The sequence below is a fragment of the Boleophthalmus pectinirostris genome, unplaced genomic scaffold, assembly GCF_026225935.1.
Source record: "Boleophthalmus pectinirostris isolate CB_2022bp ecotype Guang Dong unplaced genomic scaffold, ASM2622593v1 HiC_scaffold_18, whole genome shotgun sequence".
Classification (NCBI taxonomy): domain Eukaryota; kingdom Metazoa; phylum Chordata; class Actinopteri; order Gobiiformes; family Gobiidae; genus Boleophthalmus; species Boleophthalmus pectinirostris.
This window is the reverse complement of record NW_026571133.1, coordinates 25474954-25498911: the sequence shown is the minus strand read 5'-3', so window position 1 is coordinate 25498911 and position 23958 is coordinate 25474954. Positions and strand designations below refer to the sequence as shown.

General features: G+C 37.7%; 1 protein-coding gene across 6 annotated transcripts in view; it reads left to right on the top strand.

Moving 5' to 3' along the window:
* The window catches only part of dab2ipb (DAB2 interacting protein b), a 92672-nt gene that overhangs the window by 27334 nt on the left and 41380 nt on the right, over positions 1 to 23958 (top strand). For 3 of the 6 annotated variants that reach the window (XM_020921625.2, XM_055153724.1, XM_020921623.2), the window contains exons 2-3: positions 5891 to 6015; positions 13365 to 13483. In XM_020921625.2, coding sequence (XP_020777284.1) covers positions 5891 to 6015; positions 13365 to 13483 — 244 coding nt within the window. Of the gene's footprint in view, positions 1 to 5890; positions 6016 to 13364; positions 13484 to 19581; positions 21091 to 23958 lie in introns of those variants that run through there. The other 3 variants (XM_055153722.1, XM_055153723.1, XM_055153725.1) reach the window with 2 other exon arrangements.

Sequence of the window (23958 nt, the reverse complement as noted above, 5' to 3'; positions counted from 1 at the left end):
CACATTACAAGGGATCTGCTTCCCTTCTGGAAGACTGGAGGAAAGAGACTGCTCACTACTCTCCAATCTGACTTTTGCAGTGTTAGTTATTTTTAAGCCTTGTCACAATTAGTTAAGTTGAGTAGCTGAGTTTGTTGTTATTATTATTTGAATGGTGTGCGGCCTGTATGCATAGATTGTATCAAACATTGACTATTCACAAACAGTGAGACAGCTCAGTGACTAGCCTTTGATCCCTCCCCAGTGAGCTCTTGTGGATGCACTGACCTACATTTTCATTGTCATATTTGCAGGACATCAGCACCAACAGCAGCTGGTAGATATAGAGGAGACACTTGTCTATTGTGTTTGGTTACATAATTTTCTAATATAATTTACATGTCGAAACTTTTGGAGCATAAAGTTCAGATCCTGTTCCATCCTGCATCCAAAGAGTAATCTTCATTGCTTCATGATTTTTCTGTGGTATAAATCTAACTGCTGTAGTTATAAAGATTTCAACTCAATCTGAATATAGTTATGTTGTGTGTTGTGTATAGTGCAACCTTAAAATGTATGTATGTGTATTTTTTTTTTCTTTTGAACTCATTTGCATCTTGTTTGACTGAATGACTTGAACTGAATTTAAACCACATAATTCACAGATGTTTTAGCCTTATTTACCCTTCAGTCATATTGAAAATGGATTTTGCTAGGACAGACTCAGAGACTGACTATGGAGTAGGGAAAATATAAGGCATCCACATCTGAGCACTACTAACAAGAGACTCGGAGCAACAAGCCATCGAAGTTAACAAGCCTTAAAAAGAGATACTGCTGGCAGCTGGCGCCACAGTGTTTGAACTACTTGATAACAACTCAATAATGCATTACCCCCGACACTTGGTGAGCATGCGTTAGCTTAGTCTCAATGGGTCATTACAAGGATTTTTCATCTGCAGCACTGCGTCACACCAAGTTTTTGTCTTGAGTGTTTGTGATGTACCCAGTGTATGGGAGAGTGTGTGAGAGCTGAAATCAGGCCAAAAGGAACAAAAAGAATTAAAAACATGACGGAACAGCAGACCCCTCATCGTGAGTCAGTTTCCTGTGTTACAGAAAAGCACATGGTTCTCAAGATTCTGTTCAGTTTGGTGTGATGTAGTTGGCTCTGTTATAGTGTTGTTTTCTCCTCACAAACATACCTGGAGTTGTGTTTTGTTTCATTCACGTATGCTTAACACACAAACCCTGCATATTTAGGCTGTGTGTCATGTGGCACATGACAGTTTGTTTTAAAAATCCTTAAACCTTCACTAGAATCATTTATATGATTTCAGAACTGGAATTACCAATCTCTATTGTACTAAATGTAGTTGTTAACATGAAAATTACCGCATCACAAGGTGGACAAGAGTATTTTCAGCTTTGGAAATGTAGACAGGCTAATAATAAAGGGTTACGCAAACATGCATGAATTAAACAAAACAAAACTCCAGGTATGTTTTTTGAGGAGGTAACAACATCATAACATGGCTTAAAGCTCGCAAAAGTCCATTTTGTGTAATATTGGACATTTTAAAACCGTAAAGAAATGTTGGCTCGCCATTTTTCAGAAGTAAAACTAAAAAACTGCTGCTTGCTACAGTGCAATGCAAGTGTGAGGAGGTGGGACAGTAGCCGAACATTAGTTCAGCAGTTTTGAACAGTGTCAATTATCAAGGTGTTTTTGTCTCTTCAGTGATATGGTTTACAATGAACAAAACATAAGGCAATGATCTACATTTTGTTACTAAATAGAAGAAAAGAACATAACATGACTTTTAAGAGGACATAAAACTGACCCATACATCAATAGGTCCAACTGTAGCATAACCCAAAAACAGGATATTAAAAAAGCAACATAGAATTAAAATAAATGAAGAGGCAATGAAACTCATGTTTAACTTTGGATTACCCTCTGATCTATATTTCAAATCCACTCTCACCAATTTCATCTTTATTACGTAATTCTTGTGAGAACCAAAGAGTCCAATAACAGGTGCAGTCTAATTCCCCTAATCCTAAAATATGCTGTCAGATTCAATTTTTTTCATTACTAGATAATGCCTATGATTACTGTTGACTTCCAGCATGCATTACACATGAAATTACTTACATAGTGAAAGTATAGTATAGGGAAAGATACTACAAAAACGATTAGTTATGACCCAATGCTGCATAAAAATCTCAGTAAAGTAGTCTTAAAAATATAGTTTATTGTGATATTTTAAGAAACAATATATCATGCTTTACATTTCTTATCATGACAGGACTAAGAGAAGCACATTTTTAAAGTCTATATATTTTACACATGCTGAATTCTTTGATCTTTGACCCATTGTCTTGAAAGTTTCTGTTTGGAGAGAAGCCAGAGCAGCACCTGCTTTATCTACTATCATCTTTGTAGAGGTCTAGAGTCCAGCCATGTGCTTCTCGTGCACTGTTGACATATGCACTGTGTACACAAGAATGCACTCTATACCGTGCATGGGAAAGCATGCTTCAGACCATCTCAGCAGCTATTTGATTACATCACTTACAGATACAAAATGCCAAGGGTAGGCTTTGTATCTTTGAGTGATTTTGATGATATTCTGGCAACATTTTTGAAATCTGTTATATATGCACTCTGGTGCTGATTTCATTTGGATTCCCTGGGGGTATGATGCTAACTGTAGGCCCTACTCTGTCTGAGGCTTTATTAGACTTTATTTTAACATAATCTGGTCATAATTAACTCACTTATTTGGAACCACAAGAGCTGATTTGTGCTGTTAAACAAGTCTCTAGTTTGCTTCTGGTCCATAGTCCGGTCTGTCTTGAGTTTTGTGTGTCTAGTCCTGGATAAATGCTGATGGAAAGAGGGAAGAGTCAGACAGGGAAGCCAGAGCAGGTGGACAGAAACCATCACACTGACAGCCTGCCATTTGTGCTCCACATTTCAACACTCCACTGAGAGAATGTGTGTGTGTGTGTGTGTGTGTGTGTGCGCGTGCGTACGTGGCTCCTGTCATAACACCACAATTTACTATTCTCTTCTGAGACCACTTTTCACAAATAAGGCAGCAGATGACAGAGAGATGCACTGTAATATTAACAGGATTCAGTCTTAGAAAATATGTCAATTTATTTATTAGAAGATTGATACTAGGTTCTTCATTCATCATGCTTCTTATTCCTCACCAATCTTTTGTGACCACAAGACCTATAATTTTATTTGAAATATAATTCTGAAACATTATAAATTGTTAAGTTATTAAACTATTTCATCTAAGTTTAAGTTTTAAATGGATATTGGTCCTTTAAATTGTTAATATTTAAATTCATTGAAAAGTCTATGAGAAAAAATAATGGGAAATTTACATCTATAACCACCAAATTATTTTCAAACGACTGCTGAGGTCTGTACTGATTTTGTATAGAATTATTATATGTTGCAGGTCATGAATGCTGATTTTATTGTTGTAGCTTTAAGAAGAAAATGTGTTTGATGCTGTTTTCTTGGATTATAATAAGTTTTGACATGTCAAAATTGTGATATCTGTACAGAGGTCAAATAATCAGTGGTAGCTGTAGGGGTTCAGCATTAACATTTTTGGGCTTTGGGCCTTTTCCACTATTTTTCAGCAACACTTGATTTTCATGTGCAAAATATTCAACTATAATTGAATGTTTTTAGATTTGCTGATTTTCATTGTGTGCTGTTGGCAGCCCTGACCGGAAGCTAAAGCAAAGTGGGCTAGAATGGCGTGTGCAGAGAACTCGTCTGGCTTTGAAACAATAAGGAAACATGCAGGCTGACCCATACCACTAAATGTTAATGGGAGGAAGGAAAGTAGATGGACAGATGGATGGACAAATATGTGGATGTCCGTGGCTGATCTGTGGTATTGTGTGGGAGGGAGACTTTGGGTGGTCAGTGTTTTTGATGTTAATAAAAACTTGATTTATTCCTTTCCACAGCACACAGTCTTATCTGTGTTGACCAGGCCCATCTAGTCCATAGGCACACACAGACCACTGCTGACCAGCATTAAGTCTGTGCTCCAGGCTCTCGCTGACCACTAATAAGAAGCCATGGGGACAACAGACTGCTTAAGTGATAGTTTGGCAGCACAGCAGGGACAGTTGGGGGTTTGAATGGGTAAATAAAAGAAGGTTAAAAACAGATTGAAAAATTACAATACTGGCATGGTTTTATGAATTATACGCCTGTTAACTTTTTACTTTTTGTGGTACAGTAACAAATAATACAATCTATCAATTTTAAAGACAGTATGCTTTGAATAAAGTGTGTATTCTTTTGGCATTGTGTAATTTAACAATAACAATATACAGATATACCACCAGTCTTTAATGTATTCAAGTAAAATTACAAAAAAAAACAGAATATATTTTCCTTGTGTTGTAGTGCTATTGATATGTTCCTTTGATTTGAATTGTATTTCCTTTGTCTATTAGGGCTATTTATTCACTGTCAAATTGGTCATTATATACAAAAAAAGTTTCTGCACTAGTTATTAGCCTCATAAATCTAAGCGTCACAACTCTAGACTGGAGATGGCCACCCACCACACTTGGATTAACTACTACTGTAGATTTGGACATTTTATTGAAATCCGCAGTTAGATGTGGCACACAATGTTCACATTTTGTAGTTTCTGGTTAGAGCCGGTCCTTTGATGATTCTAGTGTTCTTTTTTTACAGTGACAAAGTTTCCATTCAATAGGAGCAGCAGGCTACAACACAGTCATCACGGTACATGTGCTTATTATTTGTATGTGAGCCAGAGGTACACAAAAGCAATGTGTGAAAAACAGATTAGTCTAATGAGCATCTGTGTGTGATGAGGAGAAATTCATTACCTTCAAAATGTATTTTTTCAAAAGAAAGACTAATGAATTTACCAGGATTAAACTGCTGTTGTCATGGCAGCAGGTATTTTGGTGAAGCTTAAAACATCCTTTTATAACTTTGAAGTTGATTAGGTTGATTTGTCACTCATAATTTAAGAAAAAGATCCATCAATCTAAATTTCATGTTAATGTGGCAATTTGCACTTGGTATTTGCTTTATTCATAAAATTCATATTTTCATAAATTCATAAACAGTTTTAAATTAAAGCACTGATTTTATATGTAACCTTGCTTATGCTTGTTGTTGGTCATACATTATTATGTCAAACCGCCACAATGTCTTTTTTATTTTAGACACTGTTGTTTTATGTACTTTTTTTTTTCCAGAAGGGACATGTATTTTATGATAAACTTTGATAGTAAATTGTATTCCTGTATTAAACCCTAAAACCAAAGCTCTAGAGAGATTGTATCCCCTCACTGTGTGGTACTCTTCAGGGTTACTCCAGTCCATGTGTGAACACAACATCCACAGTGCAGAGAAGCCATCTGACATGTGTGGTGGCTTGCATAGACAGCATCACTCACATTCCACTGGACATGCCTGGATCTGCATCATCCACACGGCCCTGTCTCTGCTGTACCTTCTGCACTCTTCACGTGGCTGTATATCTGATAGACTTTTTATCTGATATCATTGTTTTTCTGATTGACTACTACAAACATATCTTTAAGAAAGAAAATAAAATATATATAATAAAAAAAAACTTAAAAGAAAGTGCTACTATATAGTAGTCACAAATGGTAATTGAAAATTCTAATTTGATATTTGATACTAAATAAAACATTGATGTGATACCAAATTGAAAAAAAAAAAAAAGTGGAAATCTTCAGGTTGATGTCTTCCAGCATTATTCAGTTATTGTTACCTGAACCAATTTTTAGGATTGATACTTGGATTGAATAGGTTCCATAATGTGGCTTTAAAAGTGCATTGCTTTATGTTTCCCAGAGTCTCCTCCGGAGAGGACGGGGCGCAGGCGCAGCATGCCTGGCAGCTCCTCAGACAAGGCCACGCCCCCCGCCATGGAACCTCCGCCCACTTCCGCCACACCGTTCAGAGTCACCGTGAGTACTGTGAGTTCCTCTGTGCACTTACTTTGGCTTTAAACACTTATAGATCTGTGTTGACTCTGAGTTGCTGTTGCTGCTCTCCAGATGGCTCCATGCCAATACAAAACTCATTTACTTCCAATGCTGGAACACAGCCTTTGTTTGGTTTCTTCACTATAGTTTACATTGAGCACCCACGCTTGTTTTTAATACAAATAGTTAACACTGACCAAGTGAACGAGCAGACAGAATCTTTATATGGTGATAAGCCCCTCCTGTGTCTTTTGGATACATTTTCACTGTGCACATTTCACATTGTCCCACTTACTCTTTTGCCATCCACAGATATTCTGAGCTCATCCGTCGTCTGTCATGTTTAATTCAATTGACAAACAAGCAGCAAATGAACCTAAAATTATTGGCTCATTCATTCACAGCCTTTTTGCAGTGCTTGTACTACAGTAGATAATAAAAATAAAATACAGTGGTACGTGACAAACCTATGGCTACTTTTATCAGCAAGTCCAAATTGTCATAGTATTATGTCAGTCTCATGAAACCTGTGAGTCCAGTAGTGTTAGCGAAGAGGTATTTGATACATTTGTTGCATTATCTCATCAGCTGAAAAACATTTGAAGCCTCCATTCATTTCAGTTCTGTGGGTGTGTCTTGAACTTGATATATATTTGTTGCTGTGTTTGTTATTGTTCTCTATATGCTAGTTGTAACAAAAAAAGTGTTACAAATTGCATGGTAGACTCTCAGTAATAAATCACTATGGTAGACTAAAGTAGGGTCAGCACAGCATTAAAAGCCTTATTACAATGCATTAGGTACATACAGTAGTGGACCAAGGGAGCAGCTCCTGTGTTTGGCATTTGTTGACACATTGCCCCCTTGTGCTTACTTTAAGTTAATGCACTTTCCACTGTTACAAGTCTTGTAACAGCAACATTTTCTCCTGGTTGCTTATGCCGTGGTTCTCAAACTGTGGTACAGAAGTTGGATGGCCCACATTTACATGGATTTGTAAGTCAGTCCTGTTTTAGACCTGGGGAATATCTGGTTAAATCACAACTTTTTTCCAAGACATTTATAGGATGGTTTAATACCATCTTCTTGCTAAAACTGAGAGGATAAGGAGGAGCTTCTACCTCGAGGCCATAAGACTGTTAAATCAATCAAAACACTCTGCTCCTCTCTACATTTAATGTATTTACTGCTTCTTTTGCTAGAAGGTACATAAGAAGTTCACTACTGTATTGTACTGTGTGCATGTGACAAAAACAAGTTCATAAAAGGTTAAAAAAAAAGATGAACAGAATACTTTTGGGTAGAAATATTGCTAGTGCTTGATTAATTCAAAAATAATCACATGATTAATATTATTCATATTAAATTGTGTTTTTAGGCTTGTTGTCCTTTACAGTGTTATCAGATTTAACATTTAAACTACTAAGACAACTTCAAAGTTTGATCTGAAAAGAGTTTTGTCCTTCAGAGACAAGATTGCGTGCCCTATTAAATGACATGTTGTTTTGTAGGATTCTAAATAGCGGAAAAAAACAATCTTGGCTGTCACATTTTATTTTCTTCTCCTTATTGCCCTGTTGGATTGATTCACTGGCATTGCATAGTGTTTAAGCTCTGAGCCTTCTCTCTCTCTTTCTGAGTAGTAGGGGACTAATTGGATAAAGGTATGTCTTGTTTTCATCTGGTAGACATTAGGGAAGGAGGTGTATAAGCAGAGAACACCCTGCTGACTGATTCTGAATAGGAAATGGATTAATTAAACTCAATTTTATGATAAAGAAAAGTACAAGGAATCCTTATACAATACTTATTTTAGTTTTGTATTTTTTGTGTTTGCATTTCATAATCATGAACACATTCTTACAGAAACATTTGAGTGCAGTCATAATAACATTTTGAACTATGCTATATTGATGAAATAAATATAGATGATTAGCGATATTATTGAAACTAATTTATACACACAATAACCCTAAAGCAGAATTATCCCCACATAACTCTTCAGAATGTGTAATATTGTGTGTAATATGTAACACAAACTGCAAAAAATAAATAAATAGCAGAATGAAACACTATCTATAACGAGTCATAGAAGTTATTTTTACAGCTCAAATGCTACTGTAGTACAGAAAGAAACAAAAATTCCACACTAGTACAGAGAAAAACTTCCACGATAAATATTGACCCTTAAAATTATTGTTTCATCTGTCATGTTTAACGGTAACTCGATAGAGCAGTTATCATGTTTTGGATCCACAAAATGTACTGATGAATTCCCTTTATTCCCCTGTAAATCAGTAAAAAAAATCTGTGGTCTTCCAATGTCAAAGCTGCATGGTTTCTAAAGTTTTCCTGACCTGCAGAAGCATGTAAAATCTGATTTTTTCCCCCTCCTCCTCTTTCTAATTAGCTGTCAGCTCATGATGTGAAATAATTACAGAGCTCAATGAATTTGGCTTGCACTTAAGACGTTGCACTTGCCTCATGTCAGCCTCTGCTAATGTAATAGCCTTGCCATGTTAATATGGCAGAGAGGATGTTTTCAAAATGAGAGCTACAGAAGACAGCAGAACCAATCAGATTTATGTTAGGGCTATCACAGAATTATGTTATTAATTATCAGAGGAAATCAATTAAAATGTTTACATCGAATGGCGATTGTGGGTATGCATGTACACAATCCAGAATCTGCAGTCAGGCTGGTTTTAGGAGGTTTATCTTAAGGATAACAATGATGATGATATTTTAATAAAGTAGAAGTAGGGTTACAGTTAATAATAATATACAGTTATTTCAGAGTGCATTTCAAGTGCATTTAAATACAAAATCCCACTATACAAGCTATATGGTGTTTTAATAGCAAAGCACTGTTCCTAGTGCTTTTTTGGTCATTTTTGTGCAGACTAGCTATGTTTGCAGCTTTTTATTCACAAATGTATTTCAGTGTGTCCTGGCTCCAGTGGCCAGTGTAATTGTAAATGCTTGGTAATATTATGAAACACTGCCCTAATTACAAACACTTGGCTGCAGGGGTGGAGCTTGAAATGTTTGACCAATCACAGTGTTACTTATACCTCTAGACCCGCCCCTCCTTTCCCCTCTCTGCCCAATTTGTCAGCACTAAACAACAGATAGGATAGTAAAATAATTCTAAATAATGATGAACATGATAGATTGGTCTCAAAATAAAACTATACTGAAACTGCAGAGGGCCCTTTGCACCACTAGAGGCAGCTCCACAGTTTGAGAAACACTGCCCTAGACTGCACCTCGTCTATCATGTGCTGTGTTCTCCATCATTTTCCTCCTCATTTAGTGTGATCCACTCATTCAGCTTGTACGACTGGTGCTGCGGCTGGGCGCTGGCTGTCACTTTTGACTGCTCTCACCTCTATTTCTGTTCCCTCTGTGTGTCTAACTCACTTCCTGCACATCTCTCCTCTAGTCCTTGTCGTCTGTTAAGTGCAGACTAGCTCAAATGGAATCTCTCACATTTTGTGTGGTGCCTCTCCTGTGGGTTAAACAGGTCTTCATTGTTTTACTGGAGGCTTTTTGGCTAGCTCAAAAATTAGGATGTCACATTGATGCCCACACACAATTTGGAAAAGAGTAACACTTTATTATAACTAATTAGGGTGTAATTATTATAATGTGCCAAGATAGAAATCATTTATAAAGAACAAATTTATAAAAAAAAAAAAATTCAACCTTAGGAACTACTAACCATAACTGAATCCTAACCCTATTAATACCCTCACCTGACTGCTAACACTTCAATTAAATAGTTAGCAACCCTGAATCATTCTTAATATGAAAATTTGTTCATTATAAATTCTTTCTTTGTGCTTATTAAGGCTGTAAATAGTGTAGTTATTATAAAGTTTACCAAAAAGATCATGAAAATGTTGTAAAAGAATGATGTAAATATTGTAAAAGAAATGTTGTTTAAAATGCTCTGTTGGTTTGGCTCCACTCTCCATTTTTCTTAGCTAGCATTCACTATCTGTCATCAGAACCACTTAAATTATAATTTTTAAATTTCCTATAGATAAACAACAGAATGTCCATATCTCAAATCAACCCACAAATGAGTTTGATTTGATAATTTTGAAAACTATAACTTGTTTTGTCAGTGCAGTAAAGAAGAATGTAAATGAGTCTGCAACCGACACAGTTTGAGCATTCAGTGTTTGGTAAAAGTGGCGATGTATGGGAGCTGCCTATGGTGCGACCTTGTCTGGGCTGGAGCCCTAAACATCGCTCTCATGCCAGCCGCGATGACTCAGCCCTGCTCCTTTAGCTAATGGGCCCTGCTCACAGTTGACTGCTGACATCAATAGTTGGCCATTTGCTGTTCACTTATCTGTGACTTACATGTCAACTTGGCCAAAATGATGATGTTATAACAAGGAAATTGCTTACCAAAGTAGAAGCCCATTTGAAAAGCAGACCACCACCAAGGCAGTGTCCATATTTTGCAATAGTGGTATCATAATGCCAATATTTCAAACTTGATTTGGTTCAAAATAATACAATATAATCTATTATATAAAAATTAAGATGATTGTCAACACTGTATTTTATTTTATTTTTTAAGATATTGATATAATATAGTAACAATTACCTAGTTCAAGGGTAAATGATGATACCAGCATTTTAGTTACTTTGTGCACCCTCTACTTTAAAAGTCATAAATACAAGAGTTGTGTTTAGTATGACTTACTGCATTGTTCCTGTGTTCTATTGTACACTGTATCAGACAAACCAGGCTAGATGAATATGTATTGGTGGATGTCATAATGAAACATGGGTGCTCCTGAGTTGCTATGAAGACCTGGCAGTGACAGGGCTGTGCATGTAGCTCACAGCGCCTCCCGGTGACAGGTGGTTTTCACATGCAGGATGCTGAGACTCTTCAGTGATCAGATGGCAGCCTGTCTAGAAGCCCTACTCTAATTATCTCTTTTTCCACCGATACCTTGGGGCCACCCGTTCACACTCAGGGCAATAATTATACAGGTGTGTTAATGGTGGCACTGGGACATAGCAGGTTGGTCTACGCTGTGTTGCCTGTCACCTGCCACTGCCCTGTCAGACCTTATTTGACTCATGCACTGTGTATGTAAAGGTTTGAAGCGTTAAGGCATTTCTTTTTCTCACCACAGCCCACATACCTGTACTCTGTTGTTTAATGGTGCTGAGAGCTGCACCTGATGCTGTTTATGTGTTCCTAAATCTGTCCTCCTGCCAAGTGCAACTTTATAACAGCACAACTTACCTAAGTAAAATGGACACATGTTACTCTGCATGTGATTATTGTCTTCAGATTGATAGTAGTAGTAGTAGTTAATACTGTGTAGAGCATAGACTTCTGATGAGGCAGTTCAGTGAATGTTCTGTTTATTCCACCATAAATGTCAATTCTGTCACCTATTAATTAAAATGGTACCAAATCTGACCAGGTTTGCTGCTTAAAGGTCTTTATATTATGCAAAAGTGAATCTAATGAGCTGTTAGCCATATGAAAATGTTATTACCTCATCAAAAACATACTTGTGCTTTTTTCATTCACACATGTTTGAGTAGTCCTTTATTATTAGTCTGTCTATGTCTCTAAAGCCCAAAATGCTCTGTTGCAACTTATTTAATGAAGCCTTAGTTTTCAAGTTTACAGCTACCTTTTACCAGTTCAGTAGAGATTGGAAATTCCAGGGCTATAATCATCCAAATGATTTGAGTATGGAGTTTGAAAACAGGGGAGTACTTCCTGTATCACCACGTGACATCACAAGGTAGAGTGTTTCCTGTTTGAGAGAAGAACTATGCAGGGTTTGTGCTATAAATAACTTTATAACATAGATAGGAAAAGAGTGTAATATTGACTCTTTAAATAGACACATTAAACCAATGTCAAGCCAGTTAACAACTTTGTAGCTCATCTGGTAGAAAAAAAATCACACACATGAAAACAACATGTCACTGGATTCTAAATAATAATGCCTTGAACTTATGCTGTACAAGCCTCTCAAAGCACTACATTATTATTCATTCACTGTATACTTGATGGTGATCACAACTGCCTTGGGGTAGAATGATGTCTTGCCTAAAGAAAGACGAGTGGATTGATGGATAAATTGGTTTGTCGCAATAAATAATATATAGACTTATTCAATATTTGACAGATGGAACGACAATTTTTTGGGGTAGGTATTTATCGTGGGTACTTTTTTGTACTAGTGGGGAAATTGTATTTATTTTTCTGTATTACAATTAAATTTGAGCTGTAGAAGGTTAAATTATGAACGTCTGTGACTATGATTGTAGACACAAACTACTTGTTGCATTCTGCTTTTTATTGCAGTTCACTTTTTTAACAATATTGTACATAGAATAGTTTTTTGGGTATATTTTTTTCCTTATGGTTTGGTTTCAATATTGTTGCTTATCATCTATATTTTCTTCAGCAGTATATCACATTTTAAAATTTGTTATCCTGTGGACATATGCTCTAACCACTGAGACACTGTCTTCACTGGTTTTGCTTGAACGGATTGCCTTATGCCATACACTATGCCTTCCTAATATCTTGTCTGTTAACTGTCAACATTTTGACAAAGCCAAATAATATTGATATTGGTTAAGTTTTTAAACACACCTCCTCCCCTCAACTATTCAAACTCCTTCTTAACAAGCATGCTCTTGTCCCTTTTCATTCTTTCCCCACTTGTTGTTCCTTAAAAATCCAGTTTGACTCAGATCTAAAATAAGCTACGACTCACCATTGTTTTCCACGCTCTCTCACACAAATGTCTTGCCATTTCTGCCGCACATTTCTCGTCTGTCGGAATATTCTCTCTGTCCTTATGCCAACCAGCAGTTACTATGGAGACAGCGAGGTGCTTGGGGGAGTGTGATTGCAGATGTTAGGAGAAGTAAACACAGAGGCTTAGACGAAGACAGGAACGTACAAAACTAATATGGGGGTGCAAGGGCAAAATTAGTCTGGAAGAATGATTACAAAACACGGGCGCTTTGAGTGACATGACTTGCACAAACAAACTGGCATGATTGTGTGTCTATAAGCACGTGCTTAGTATTCATATTGTGTGTTTGACCTTGTTGCGACTTGCTCCACTGAATCACTCTCTGAAAATCTATATTCATTTCTTACCACTTTATTTCTCCTGACATCTGGTCTAAGTACATTTGCGTGCTATAAATGACTGCATTAAGGGGGTCTGTTCTAATGCCAGGCGCAGCACAAGTGATTGACAGGGCTCCTAAACCAAACTCAACCAACAGGGAATGGCTTGTACTGACTGCATCTCTCTGTCCATCAGGGTTTCCTCAGTCGTCGTCTGAAAGGCTCCATAAAGCGCACTAAGAGTCAGCCCAAACTGGACCGCAACTCCAGCTTCAGACAGATGCTGCCGGGGTTCAGGAGTGTGGACAATGACAGGTACGTGCTCAGGACACATTCTTTTTCAGTTTGAAAATTTATCTTCAATGCAACAATTTCTCTTTTGGTCATCAGATGTTGTGTGACAGTGATTTGTCTAAGAAAAAGTTAGAGTTTTTTGGTCTTCCAACATTAATCCAGTAATATCTGTAATGCTCTAAAATAATACCTCTACACAATATCTCTCTCAGCACAGGCTGCTCAATATGTCACAATTGAATTAAAATCACATTTTGAGTAGATGCTATGATCTATTACATAATAGAGTATCCACTGCTGGCTACAAAATATTGTTATTGGAAAAAAAAATTATAAATTAGACCTTGATATATAAAGGCATACAGTTCTTGTGTAACTGTTTGTATTCTAAGTTATCTTTGACATAAATGAAATGAGCACTAATGTAAAATTGTTAACTTTTTTTTTTTTTTACATAAATCAAATCAAATCTAACCTTTGTTTTGGTTATAACTTTTAACCTCTAATGTCTAAGCGATGCAAGTTGGAAAAAAATGTACAACATTTTCATCAAACTAATTAAAGCTAATTGCATAGGATTTTATAAAACTCCAATTCACTTATTGAAATGGAATAAATTCTGAAATGTTCTGAAATGTGACTAACTCTGACATATCACTGGATAAAAGTAGGTCATGCTGTAGTTCTGTATTAATGTCTGAAACCATTAATTGGCTAAAACATAACTTTATGATCCTTTTTTACCATTTATCTACTATATTCATACTGTAAATGCTATTCTATTTGACTTTGTGAACTCAGTTTGGACTCTCTTTCATCCGCCATACTTTTAATGATGCATTAATATCACTGTCTCATCATGAGGAGGGAACACTGGCAATTGTTGAGAACGGAACACCAAGAACTCTTCAACCAGTGCAGTCAGACAAAATGAGCCCTCTTCTCCCCCTCCGTCCTCCCCCCACCCCTCTGTCCCGCTGTCTTTTCTCATTCCCTTTACTACTGCTTCTTCTCTGTCATTACCACATCTATCTAACCATGCTCCGCTCTATCCATTTCAGACTCGTCACTCTCCAATTTGATCCTCATCACCAGCCTGCCTCCTTTTACCCACTCCACACGATTGTACAGCTCTATATGTGCGTCAGTGTTCCTCTGTGACAAAGTGCTTCAACACATAGGAAATTGGATTGTCTTTATTTTGCAGTGTATTAAAGAAACACACTTGCCTGTTAGATTTATCCAGTGTTTACGTATCAAGGGCTCCCATGGATCTGTTTAATGGTAATGACTGTATTGTTTCACATTCACTGAAGGTGTTGTCTATGGTCCTACCGAAACACATTGTCAAAATGAGAATGAGAAGAGTCATTTGTAACACACAGCTCCTCATACAAGTAGAGGGTGAAACAACAAAAAATGGATCAAAGCTTCGATTAACCTTCTTTTACATTTAGAGCACATCCTACTCACTGGCCCTTGCTTATTTTTGTAGGAATATGTCCTTCCTTCCTCCCACACATTGCAGATTAGACAAAGTGGACAGTGTCTTGTGAAAATCTCCCTGAGGTGCTCATTGACTGTGTGTGTGACATTGTTAGGCAGTGCAGCCCGAGGCGCTCTCCAGTGAAGGCAGACCTGCAGAGGAGCAGCAGCTGGGTGTCCAAAATGAAATATTCATTTGCATTAATCAAACCCACTGCCTCAGCAATCATGTTGAATAACCACACATTAGCATGCAAGATATTTTCTTTTGTCAAATTCAACTCATTTACAAATAATTCAGCTTTTGATTGGAGTTTGGCTGTGCAGGGACCTTTGTCAGCAAGCAAAATAAGCACAACTCCAGAAACGAGATCTAACTGGCCTGGTCCATTCTTACAGAGACATTCTACCCAAGTGACCTCTCTGACCTTCACTGAACACAAAATCACTTTTTCTTCATTTCTGCAACCAAGTCTAGCAACCAAGTCTATCCCAAAGCTAACTATAACATAAGGCAATGTAAGTCTCAAACTTTAAACCTTTTTGTTTCTAGACTAAACTTGCTAAAATGTTTAGTAAAGGTGCTTTTTAGGATAGTTGTTGGTTTCACAAGTTTACAATTCCACTCCGGTATTTCTCTGTTAGTTCATACGCTGCTTGCTGTCTGTCAAGCCTTCTGTAAGGAACAGAAACATTTCTGATTCCAGCTTGGTATTTTTATTTTTTATGTACACCTTTACTGGACAATTTTGATTTGGTAACTGTTAAAACCACTGACAGTGCTACTCCGTCTGCCTGTCATTGTCCTCCTATGTATTTGAGATAATGTCTGTATTTGGGTTGCAGCAGCTCCTGCCAATGACTCATACATTTTTATGGAAAGCTGCTTGTGTAACATAGCAGGACTGCGTCCATGTTCTCACTCCATAACACAGTACATTAGCAGATGGATGAACTATCCCAAACCATCCATTGCATAATTATTTAGCTTAGCTGCTGTGTGTTGTCAGTCTCCTCTCTCACTTGTGTCAAACAGTCTGTTCAGTCTGCAGCGTATGTCTCAGTTAGCTGGTGGTTGTATTAAGTGCTATGCTGAATTGTGAGTTTGTGTTGTGCTGAGTTTGTGTGAATTGTAAGGTGTGTCGATTCCTCCATCCTCATCTGATCTCTTCTGTGTCCAGATGTATAATGACAAAACACTTTGACTCAAATATGGAAAAAAATCATACCCAGATACTAATCGATACCACAGGTATTTGAGGTAATTACACATTTGAGCAATTAGCAATTAGCAATACTGGAAAAAATGGGCAAAAAAGACTAAATAGATCCTTTCTCAATGAAACTGATTGATATCAGAACAGACCTCATGTAAGACCACATGATGTTACTGAAGAAATATTATTATTATTTTGCATTTAAAATAGCAGTCTATAATCATCATTGTGGTATTCAAATTTGTATGAAGTAGTGAGTATTTCATTTTGTATCAAATTGAGAATGAATAGTACAGTGATAACAAGTTTTTATTCAGTATATGTGATTTAGAAAAATTAGACAAGTTGGACAAATTAGACAAATAGTTATCAAGTTGTGATAACTATTGGAATACATGAGTTCATATAGGTCACTCTTTTTATATACAGCTTTAAACATACTATTTCATCAAAATACATGTTCATCTATTCTCAAACCATTACACACTATGCACCATTGTGCTACATGCCATGTCCATGTAAGGCAGCGCAGTGTTGGTAATAGCTTTGCTTTGTACATATCTACCCACAGCAGGAGCCAAGAGCCCTCAGTACAAGACCTCCTGTCACGTTCCCATAAAAGAGCACCATTGGGGACTCTGTAGTAATTGTTGCAGGTGGGAGTGATGGAAACTGTGTGTGTGCAAAAAGTGCAGCACAGAGAGAGCAGAGGAAGACATCCATCCATAAATCCAATAAAGTGATGACATTTAGAGTTATTAAATTCTCTAAACATTCCCCAGGTGGTCGCACTGTAATATCCCGCTTTCTTTCTTCCTCCCCTTCTTCGTGTGTACCTTTACATCTTCACCTGCACTTCCTGGCATTAGATCGGCTATCTCCTACCATCTGTTAACACTTTATTGACAAAGTAAAGCCTATAGTATTTTCCATTTGACTGTCCAGGTGCCACCTGGGTATCGCTGTCCAGCGGAAATGCTGTCCAAATATACCCTTTGAAATGTATTTTTAACGTTTGTTTGCTGGGGATTTTTTTTTTTAAATTGGCACAGCCGGAACCTCGTTCAATAAATCAAATTATTGATTATAAATTTAAAGCTCCCATCTGCAACAACCTAGTCCCACCTCCCCTCACTTCCCCCTCATTTCAACTCCTCCCCTCACCTCCCCTCCTCCTCTGGACTTTGTTTGGGTACACCTGTGCTCTTTGGTCTTCTTGTGTAAGGCCAATGCTGGCACACACTCAGACTGCATCCAGCTAATTACAGTTAAAAACATTGTTAAAATTTTATGGAAATGATGAAAGTGTATGTTGGGATGTTAACCATTGTCCACCTTCTGTACTTTTTACAATAATGACAAAGGATCAATGCCTTGCCTGTGGTCTCCGCTTCAGATATTACATAATGGTCTTTTAGTGAGATGTGGTGTGGTCACAAAGATGTAATTAGTGAAAAAGGAAGAGAGTCCATCTTTGCCTTCCTCCTCCTCCTGGCTTTGGCATCCTTTCCTTCTGTCATCTCATTTGCAATGCATCGGGCTGATAATGCATGTGGTGTAGACCAAACAGCACTTATGGTCAAAATATGTTGTACAAAGCTGACTTTACCCACCACTGTGCAATATTAGACTGTGTCTTATACAAACTGAATTTAGCCATTACAATGTCTATCTATTATTTTACTTCACAATACTTATTATATAGCAATACATGTACATCTTACATGTGGAATAATTTAAAGTTTTGGATATGGTTTTATTTTGCTTCAAGGACAGAGCTGAGTATTTATACCTGAAGTTTTGTCTTGATGCATTGTCTTTTTGCTGGTTGCCTGAAATAATTACATTGTTTAGTTGTTCCTCCAAGGTTACTCCTGCTTTTGAAAAAGGCTTAAGGCTACCTTTAAATGAGCTTGGTGTCACACATATTTTACATACACAAAATGCTTAGCTCGTAATGAGTAACAACACACAAGTAACCGTTCATGTGCTCTATGTTGTTCTCATTGCAGTTAGAGAATAGATATTATATGCAAATGTACAATCTGACTCCACACTCGTGTAAATATAATCACTGTGTGTCTCATTTTCCATGTCTTGCGGGGACTTTTGTTGCATACAGTTGTTCTGCACTGTCCCATAATACACAGATGCATTATTACTGAGTGACGTCTTGAAATCAAAGATGCTGAAGAGCTTCAGATGCTGTGTCGCAGTTTAACCCTACTGGAGTTTGGTCCTTTTTCTCTTTCTATCTCTCCTGAGGTAATGAGCTGTAATGGATAGGGCCTGGGGCATGACAGGAATACCAAGGGCCGCATTAAAGCAGTGTCCTGTGCATCCCTCCAAAGGACTGCTCAGTAAGCATGCAAGCACTCATTCATCCTTGTCCTGGTTCACCTACTCTGCCTTATTCATTATGAACTGTATTCATACAATTACATGTTGAACATAGTTATATAACTATTGTAGTACAGGTAGTTTACTGTGGCATGGTCATATGCAAAATGTCTTTATTTTCTACAACTTTTTAGTATGTGATTTATCGGAAAAGGACATTTACAATAGGTTTGAGTAATGACACTAAATACCGTACCATCACAAGATAGCATCAGTGCCTAAAAGGAGGTCCTCTGTCTTATGTGTTTTAATTAAAAGACATTATGTTTTGGAGGGGAATATTTTGTTAGTATGGAATGATGACGTGTTTTTTTTCATTGTGGTCCGCAATATTGGTCTAAAAGAGTTTACGAGTAGAAACAAGCCAATTCACTTCCTTTGCTTTTATATATCTTGTGATTTCCATACAGCCGAGTTAGAGAGGGCATTATGTGGCCCAACAGCAGCACAGCTCTGCGTCTTCAGTCTGACCTAGTTAGAAACAAACATTTAAGTGCGAGGTGCCAGGCTGCCTGTCTCACTGTCTGCTTTCTCTCAGTACCTCCAAATGTGGCCCTCACTACTACTGTCTGCTGGCCTGACACGGGCTTTCACACTGACAAACTACCTTCTGTAATGCAACTTTATTATTAGGCACATACATTTTACAGGACTTCCTTTGTATTAAATATTACATTCCAAGACAGATTTGTAGAGCGAAACAAGTCTTGCATCCCTCCAACTAAAGCATTATACTTGAACATTCTTTGACCACAATTTTTATATTCAAGATACTACACAGTATATCTATACAACTTCTCTGCATCTGTAATATTGGACCAGTGATGGGGAGCAGGTGGATGGTGGTTCACAGCAACTCACAGAAATGCAGTCACTGTAAATTCAATGGTGACTTTAGACAGGTTTAAAGAAGTATTATTATACAAAATCAACCTGTTTTCACTGCCACCAGCATACAACCACTGCTCTCTGCTTACTTTTTTCACCAATTTAATTTTCTTTTTGAGTGATACATGCAAGATTCAGCAGTGCTGCATAGTTGTTTTGATGCAAATGAAAAAAGCTAGCGTCTGCATCTATCCAGCAGAGTTGTGATGATGTTTACAGCAACGTCAGGCTCCCATTGGACACCACCATTTTCTAAGGTAGTTGACAAACTTGTTTCTTTTATTAAGTAATTTTAGATTAATATTGAGATTTAAAATATGCAAATTATAACATAATGATCAAGGGGTGTCAACAAATAATAGCTAGCAGACTCGAGCATAATAGCTCTTTAATGCTTTGGCTTTAGTCTTGGCTATTCTAAGATCTGGTACATCTGATATATCATTTATGAACTAATCCAAAAGAACAAAGTAGTTTGTTGTCATTTTGAATTCACTTTAGGGGAAAAAAATCCTGGTCACACCGTCATTTGATCCATCATTGAAACCTACTGTGCACCTCCTCCACTCACACACCCACATAGCCCATTGACTGATCAGTTTGCCTCTACAGTCCCTGATGTGCTGTGTATCATCTGTCAGTGCGTGAGGCTGCGGTGATGTCATATCTGGTGACATCACTGCGGACGCGCACTGGGAGCAGATTAGCGGATGGTGGTAAAAAAAAAAAAAAAAAAAAAGATTAGATTAGAGGATTGTGGACCAGGCTTCTCCAGCTGTTCCACCTTACCTCCCCTCCCTGCACTGGGCCTTTATCCCCATGTGCCTGTACACTCTGGCTGCATGGGACACACTGCAAATAGCCTTGGTTTCACCCCAGCCAGACCACCAATTCCAAGTCAAATTGAGCGTAACAAACCCCTCCCACCCAAAATTCCCCCTCTCACTCTCTCCCATTGCTAGTCACTTTGCCAAACTGTGGCCTGTTTTTCAGTGTAAAAAACCCACACAGCTTGAGTGTCCATGGCTTAACAACAGACTAGCAGCAGGCAGTGGTTGACAATAAGAGCAGATACTTGCTCCACAGTTGACAGGACAAAGAGTGCGCACACTCCCACTGGATAACACAGGGGGGCAGGGCCAAGCTAGGCTGCACCGCACACAAGCTCACACGTGACTCCCCCACCCCCCAATGAACAGCATATGCAGGCTCCTCCCCGTGCCAGGACACACAAATGGGAGGTGCAGTCCACTCAGTGATAGCAACAGAAGCTGAGATTGGGAAAAGGAAGAGAAGAAAGCTTTAAAAAAATGACTTTCAACTTGATTCATTGTTCACTGGCAATTTTGAATACTGGAGATTGTGTCCCATTTCTGAGGCGAGACAGGAAGTAGGACATGCAGTGTGCGGACTGAGAAGAGAAGGATAGAGGGAGCCGCGTTTCTCCACCCCTCTCCTTAAAGCAGCAGCAGCAGCAGAGAGAGAGGTAGGAGTCAGAACGCAGGCACTGACTGAGCTGTCTGCATCTGCAACAGGACCAAATGAATCCCTGAGAACAGCTAGTGCTACTAACATCCCTGTCCACTCCGCTGTCTATTTCTCGGCTTGGGTCGCTTAGAAGAATTCTGACAATGACTGGTGAGTTTTTCCTGCTTTCACATCCCATTTGATCCTTTTGTGTGCTGATCTGCTTGAGTTCTTTGGTTGGTCAAGCCTTCTTTAGCAGTGATTTGAAATGTGATCACCGAATGCTTCATTGCTCCATGGCAGCTGGGTACTGTCTACTGCCCCATCTTCATCTTTCATAGCTGAGTTTAACACAAGGCAGCTTGCCTAATAACCGTTCGACTCGTGACATTTGTTTTAACCTTCAAGGAGATTTTTTTGCAAGCAGAAAATGACATGCTGAAATTGTCCGTCCATTTCCAGTGGTGTCCTAGATGTAGTAGCGCTGCACAAAGCTGGCTGTGTGACTTATGGCAGCGTGCTAACACAAATCAGATGACCAGGCCAGGCTGTGAGGTCAGCTACTCATTTGGTCTGGCTTGTTCATTTATACTGTGTAAGAAAGTGGGAGTCAGAAATGCTTGCTGATCTGAATCATAGTTGCGGGTCACAAAAAATGAACTGCTTTTGAGAGATATTTGGGGTTGTCCGTTGTTTCCCGTTGTTTGTTAGATTATGAATGATTCCATTGCTGGCCAAGTATTGACGGTGAATGTTGTGATGTTGAACCAAGTGTATATAGGTTGTGTGAAGTCTTTACTTCCAAAAAGACCTAAACTTGTATTCCGTCAGCATTTTGACACCGACAGTAGTTATACAGATACTGACTGAATACCTGGAGTGGTTAATATTTGTATATTATATCAGATCAATATTCCACATTTTTCTGACATATTGGTCAAATTTTTTTCTAAGCTTGCCTAATCTGTGTGTGCCAATTTGTCATTCCCAGTCAAAATAGAAGCGCACATATATAGAGGAGCTTGTATATTTATTTACACAATAATTATATATAAGACAACACATTGTATTATATCACAAAAGATATTTAAATAGAAATAGCTAAATATATATTTATATTTATGTATTTATTTTTATTATTATTATTATTATTATTATTATTTTATTTTATTTTATTTTTCAAATGTAATGTGGATTGTAGGAATCAGCAGCTAGGGATAATATCAGATGTCAGCTAAGAAAAAAAAACATGGTACCATCACTATAGCATTTTATAGTCAGCTGTTAGACCTACTTGCTTCTCAATTGAAACCCCCACATCAAAACCTATCTCCACTTGCTCCATGACTAGACTACAGGAGCATTTCTGTCAGCATGTATTTGTATTCGACCCAGGCAGTGTGATGTGACCCCCTCCTTCCCCCACCTGCAGCCTGAGGCGTGGACCACTGTATCTGCTTACATGCATGAGCGATGGGCTTGTATACATATATATATGTGTGCATGTACTGTGTGCAAACAGCCATGTGTAATTTGTGCCCCATGGAGTGTGTCCCACCATAGCTTTTAGTGTCAGGGAACTCTAATTGGGAGAATTAGAGCAGTTTTAAAGGCATTGGTGTTATCCCCAGTCACTTATTTGGATGTCATTTTTCTCTCCTGACTGCTTGTATTTAACATAAAATATAGTGTCAAGTTTTAATCTGGTGTGATAAACAAAACCTTAATGTGCAATTTTGTCTTTTTTATAAAACATCCATGTAAGACATTACAGTCACTATAGTGGAGTTGGTTTAACATGAAATGTAATATAACAATGAACAGTAAATTTAGAAGAAAAAGAAAAAATATGAACTAGACAATGCAAATTGTTTTCATGTGCTTGGATTCTTTCGGTCTATTCTAGCCGACTAAATCTGTTACATGATGTTCATTCTTTCCACATTCTTAATTTCATGCAGGCTTTCTCTTTTGTAACAAAGTGCTTTATAATCTTTGATATTTTGATCTGCACCAAAAGAGACAGATCCATGATTCGGCTACAGTATATGTGTGGCTCCTTTTGTGTAATTACTGTGTCATAGATTGTCATTGTGTGCCTTCTATTGATTTAGCAAGTGCTCATGAAGTGGAGCAGGGCATTTGATCCAAAGCTTGTCCTGGAAGGCAGCCACCAAGGGCCAGAGCACACCCACAGTGCACACCCACAGGGCACACCCACAGGGCACATCCACAGGGCACATCCACAGGGCACAGCGAGGGAGAGGAGGACAGGAAGAAGATACTGCTTTATGGAAGAGAGAATTGGACAATTAGTCATCATATAAATATAAAACACATTTGTGTTTGAGTTGCATATGTTACAATCAAATCATCATCTAGAGTTGAGTAAATATGGATCCATCTGAATTTAACACAATTTAAAGGATCTGTATGTAGACTGTGCTCTTAATTTATTTTTTATTTTACAATCACAACTGAATCTGGGTTGCCAGTACCTTAACTTTTTTTTTTTCTCAGTATATGGACAATTTACACTCATAAGGCTCGTTCAGATTTCTGATTGGATAATCATCTATACTGGAGACCCAAATCACTAAATTATAATATAAAAGACATGGCCACCATGGCCGGTGTTTTAGTAACTAATTCATTAATCATCTCCATTGTTACCAGTAAGAGCTACATTTATCTGGGGAGACGTTTTGGTTATGTTAATGGAATTTAATAAAAAAAATTGTTTTTATATGATTCCTTAAATGTGCAATTTGAATAATTGTCAAAGCCAGTAATTATTAGATAAAGTATATTGTCATTGTTATTGATGTAGGTTTTACTGCCCATAACTAATTTATTTTTATTTATTTAATACAAAGGAAGTGGACTGATAACAGCTAACAATCGTATTTTAGTTAAATGTAACCTGAATTACATAATTTAAACTCTGGCTCACCTAGATGAAGATTAGAGGATGTACAGTGGTATCAAATGGTTTAACTCAGATGAGATGGACCATTGTATCAATAGATTTGTAAACTG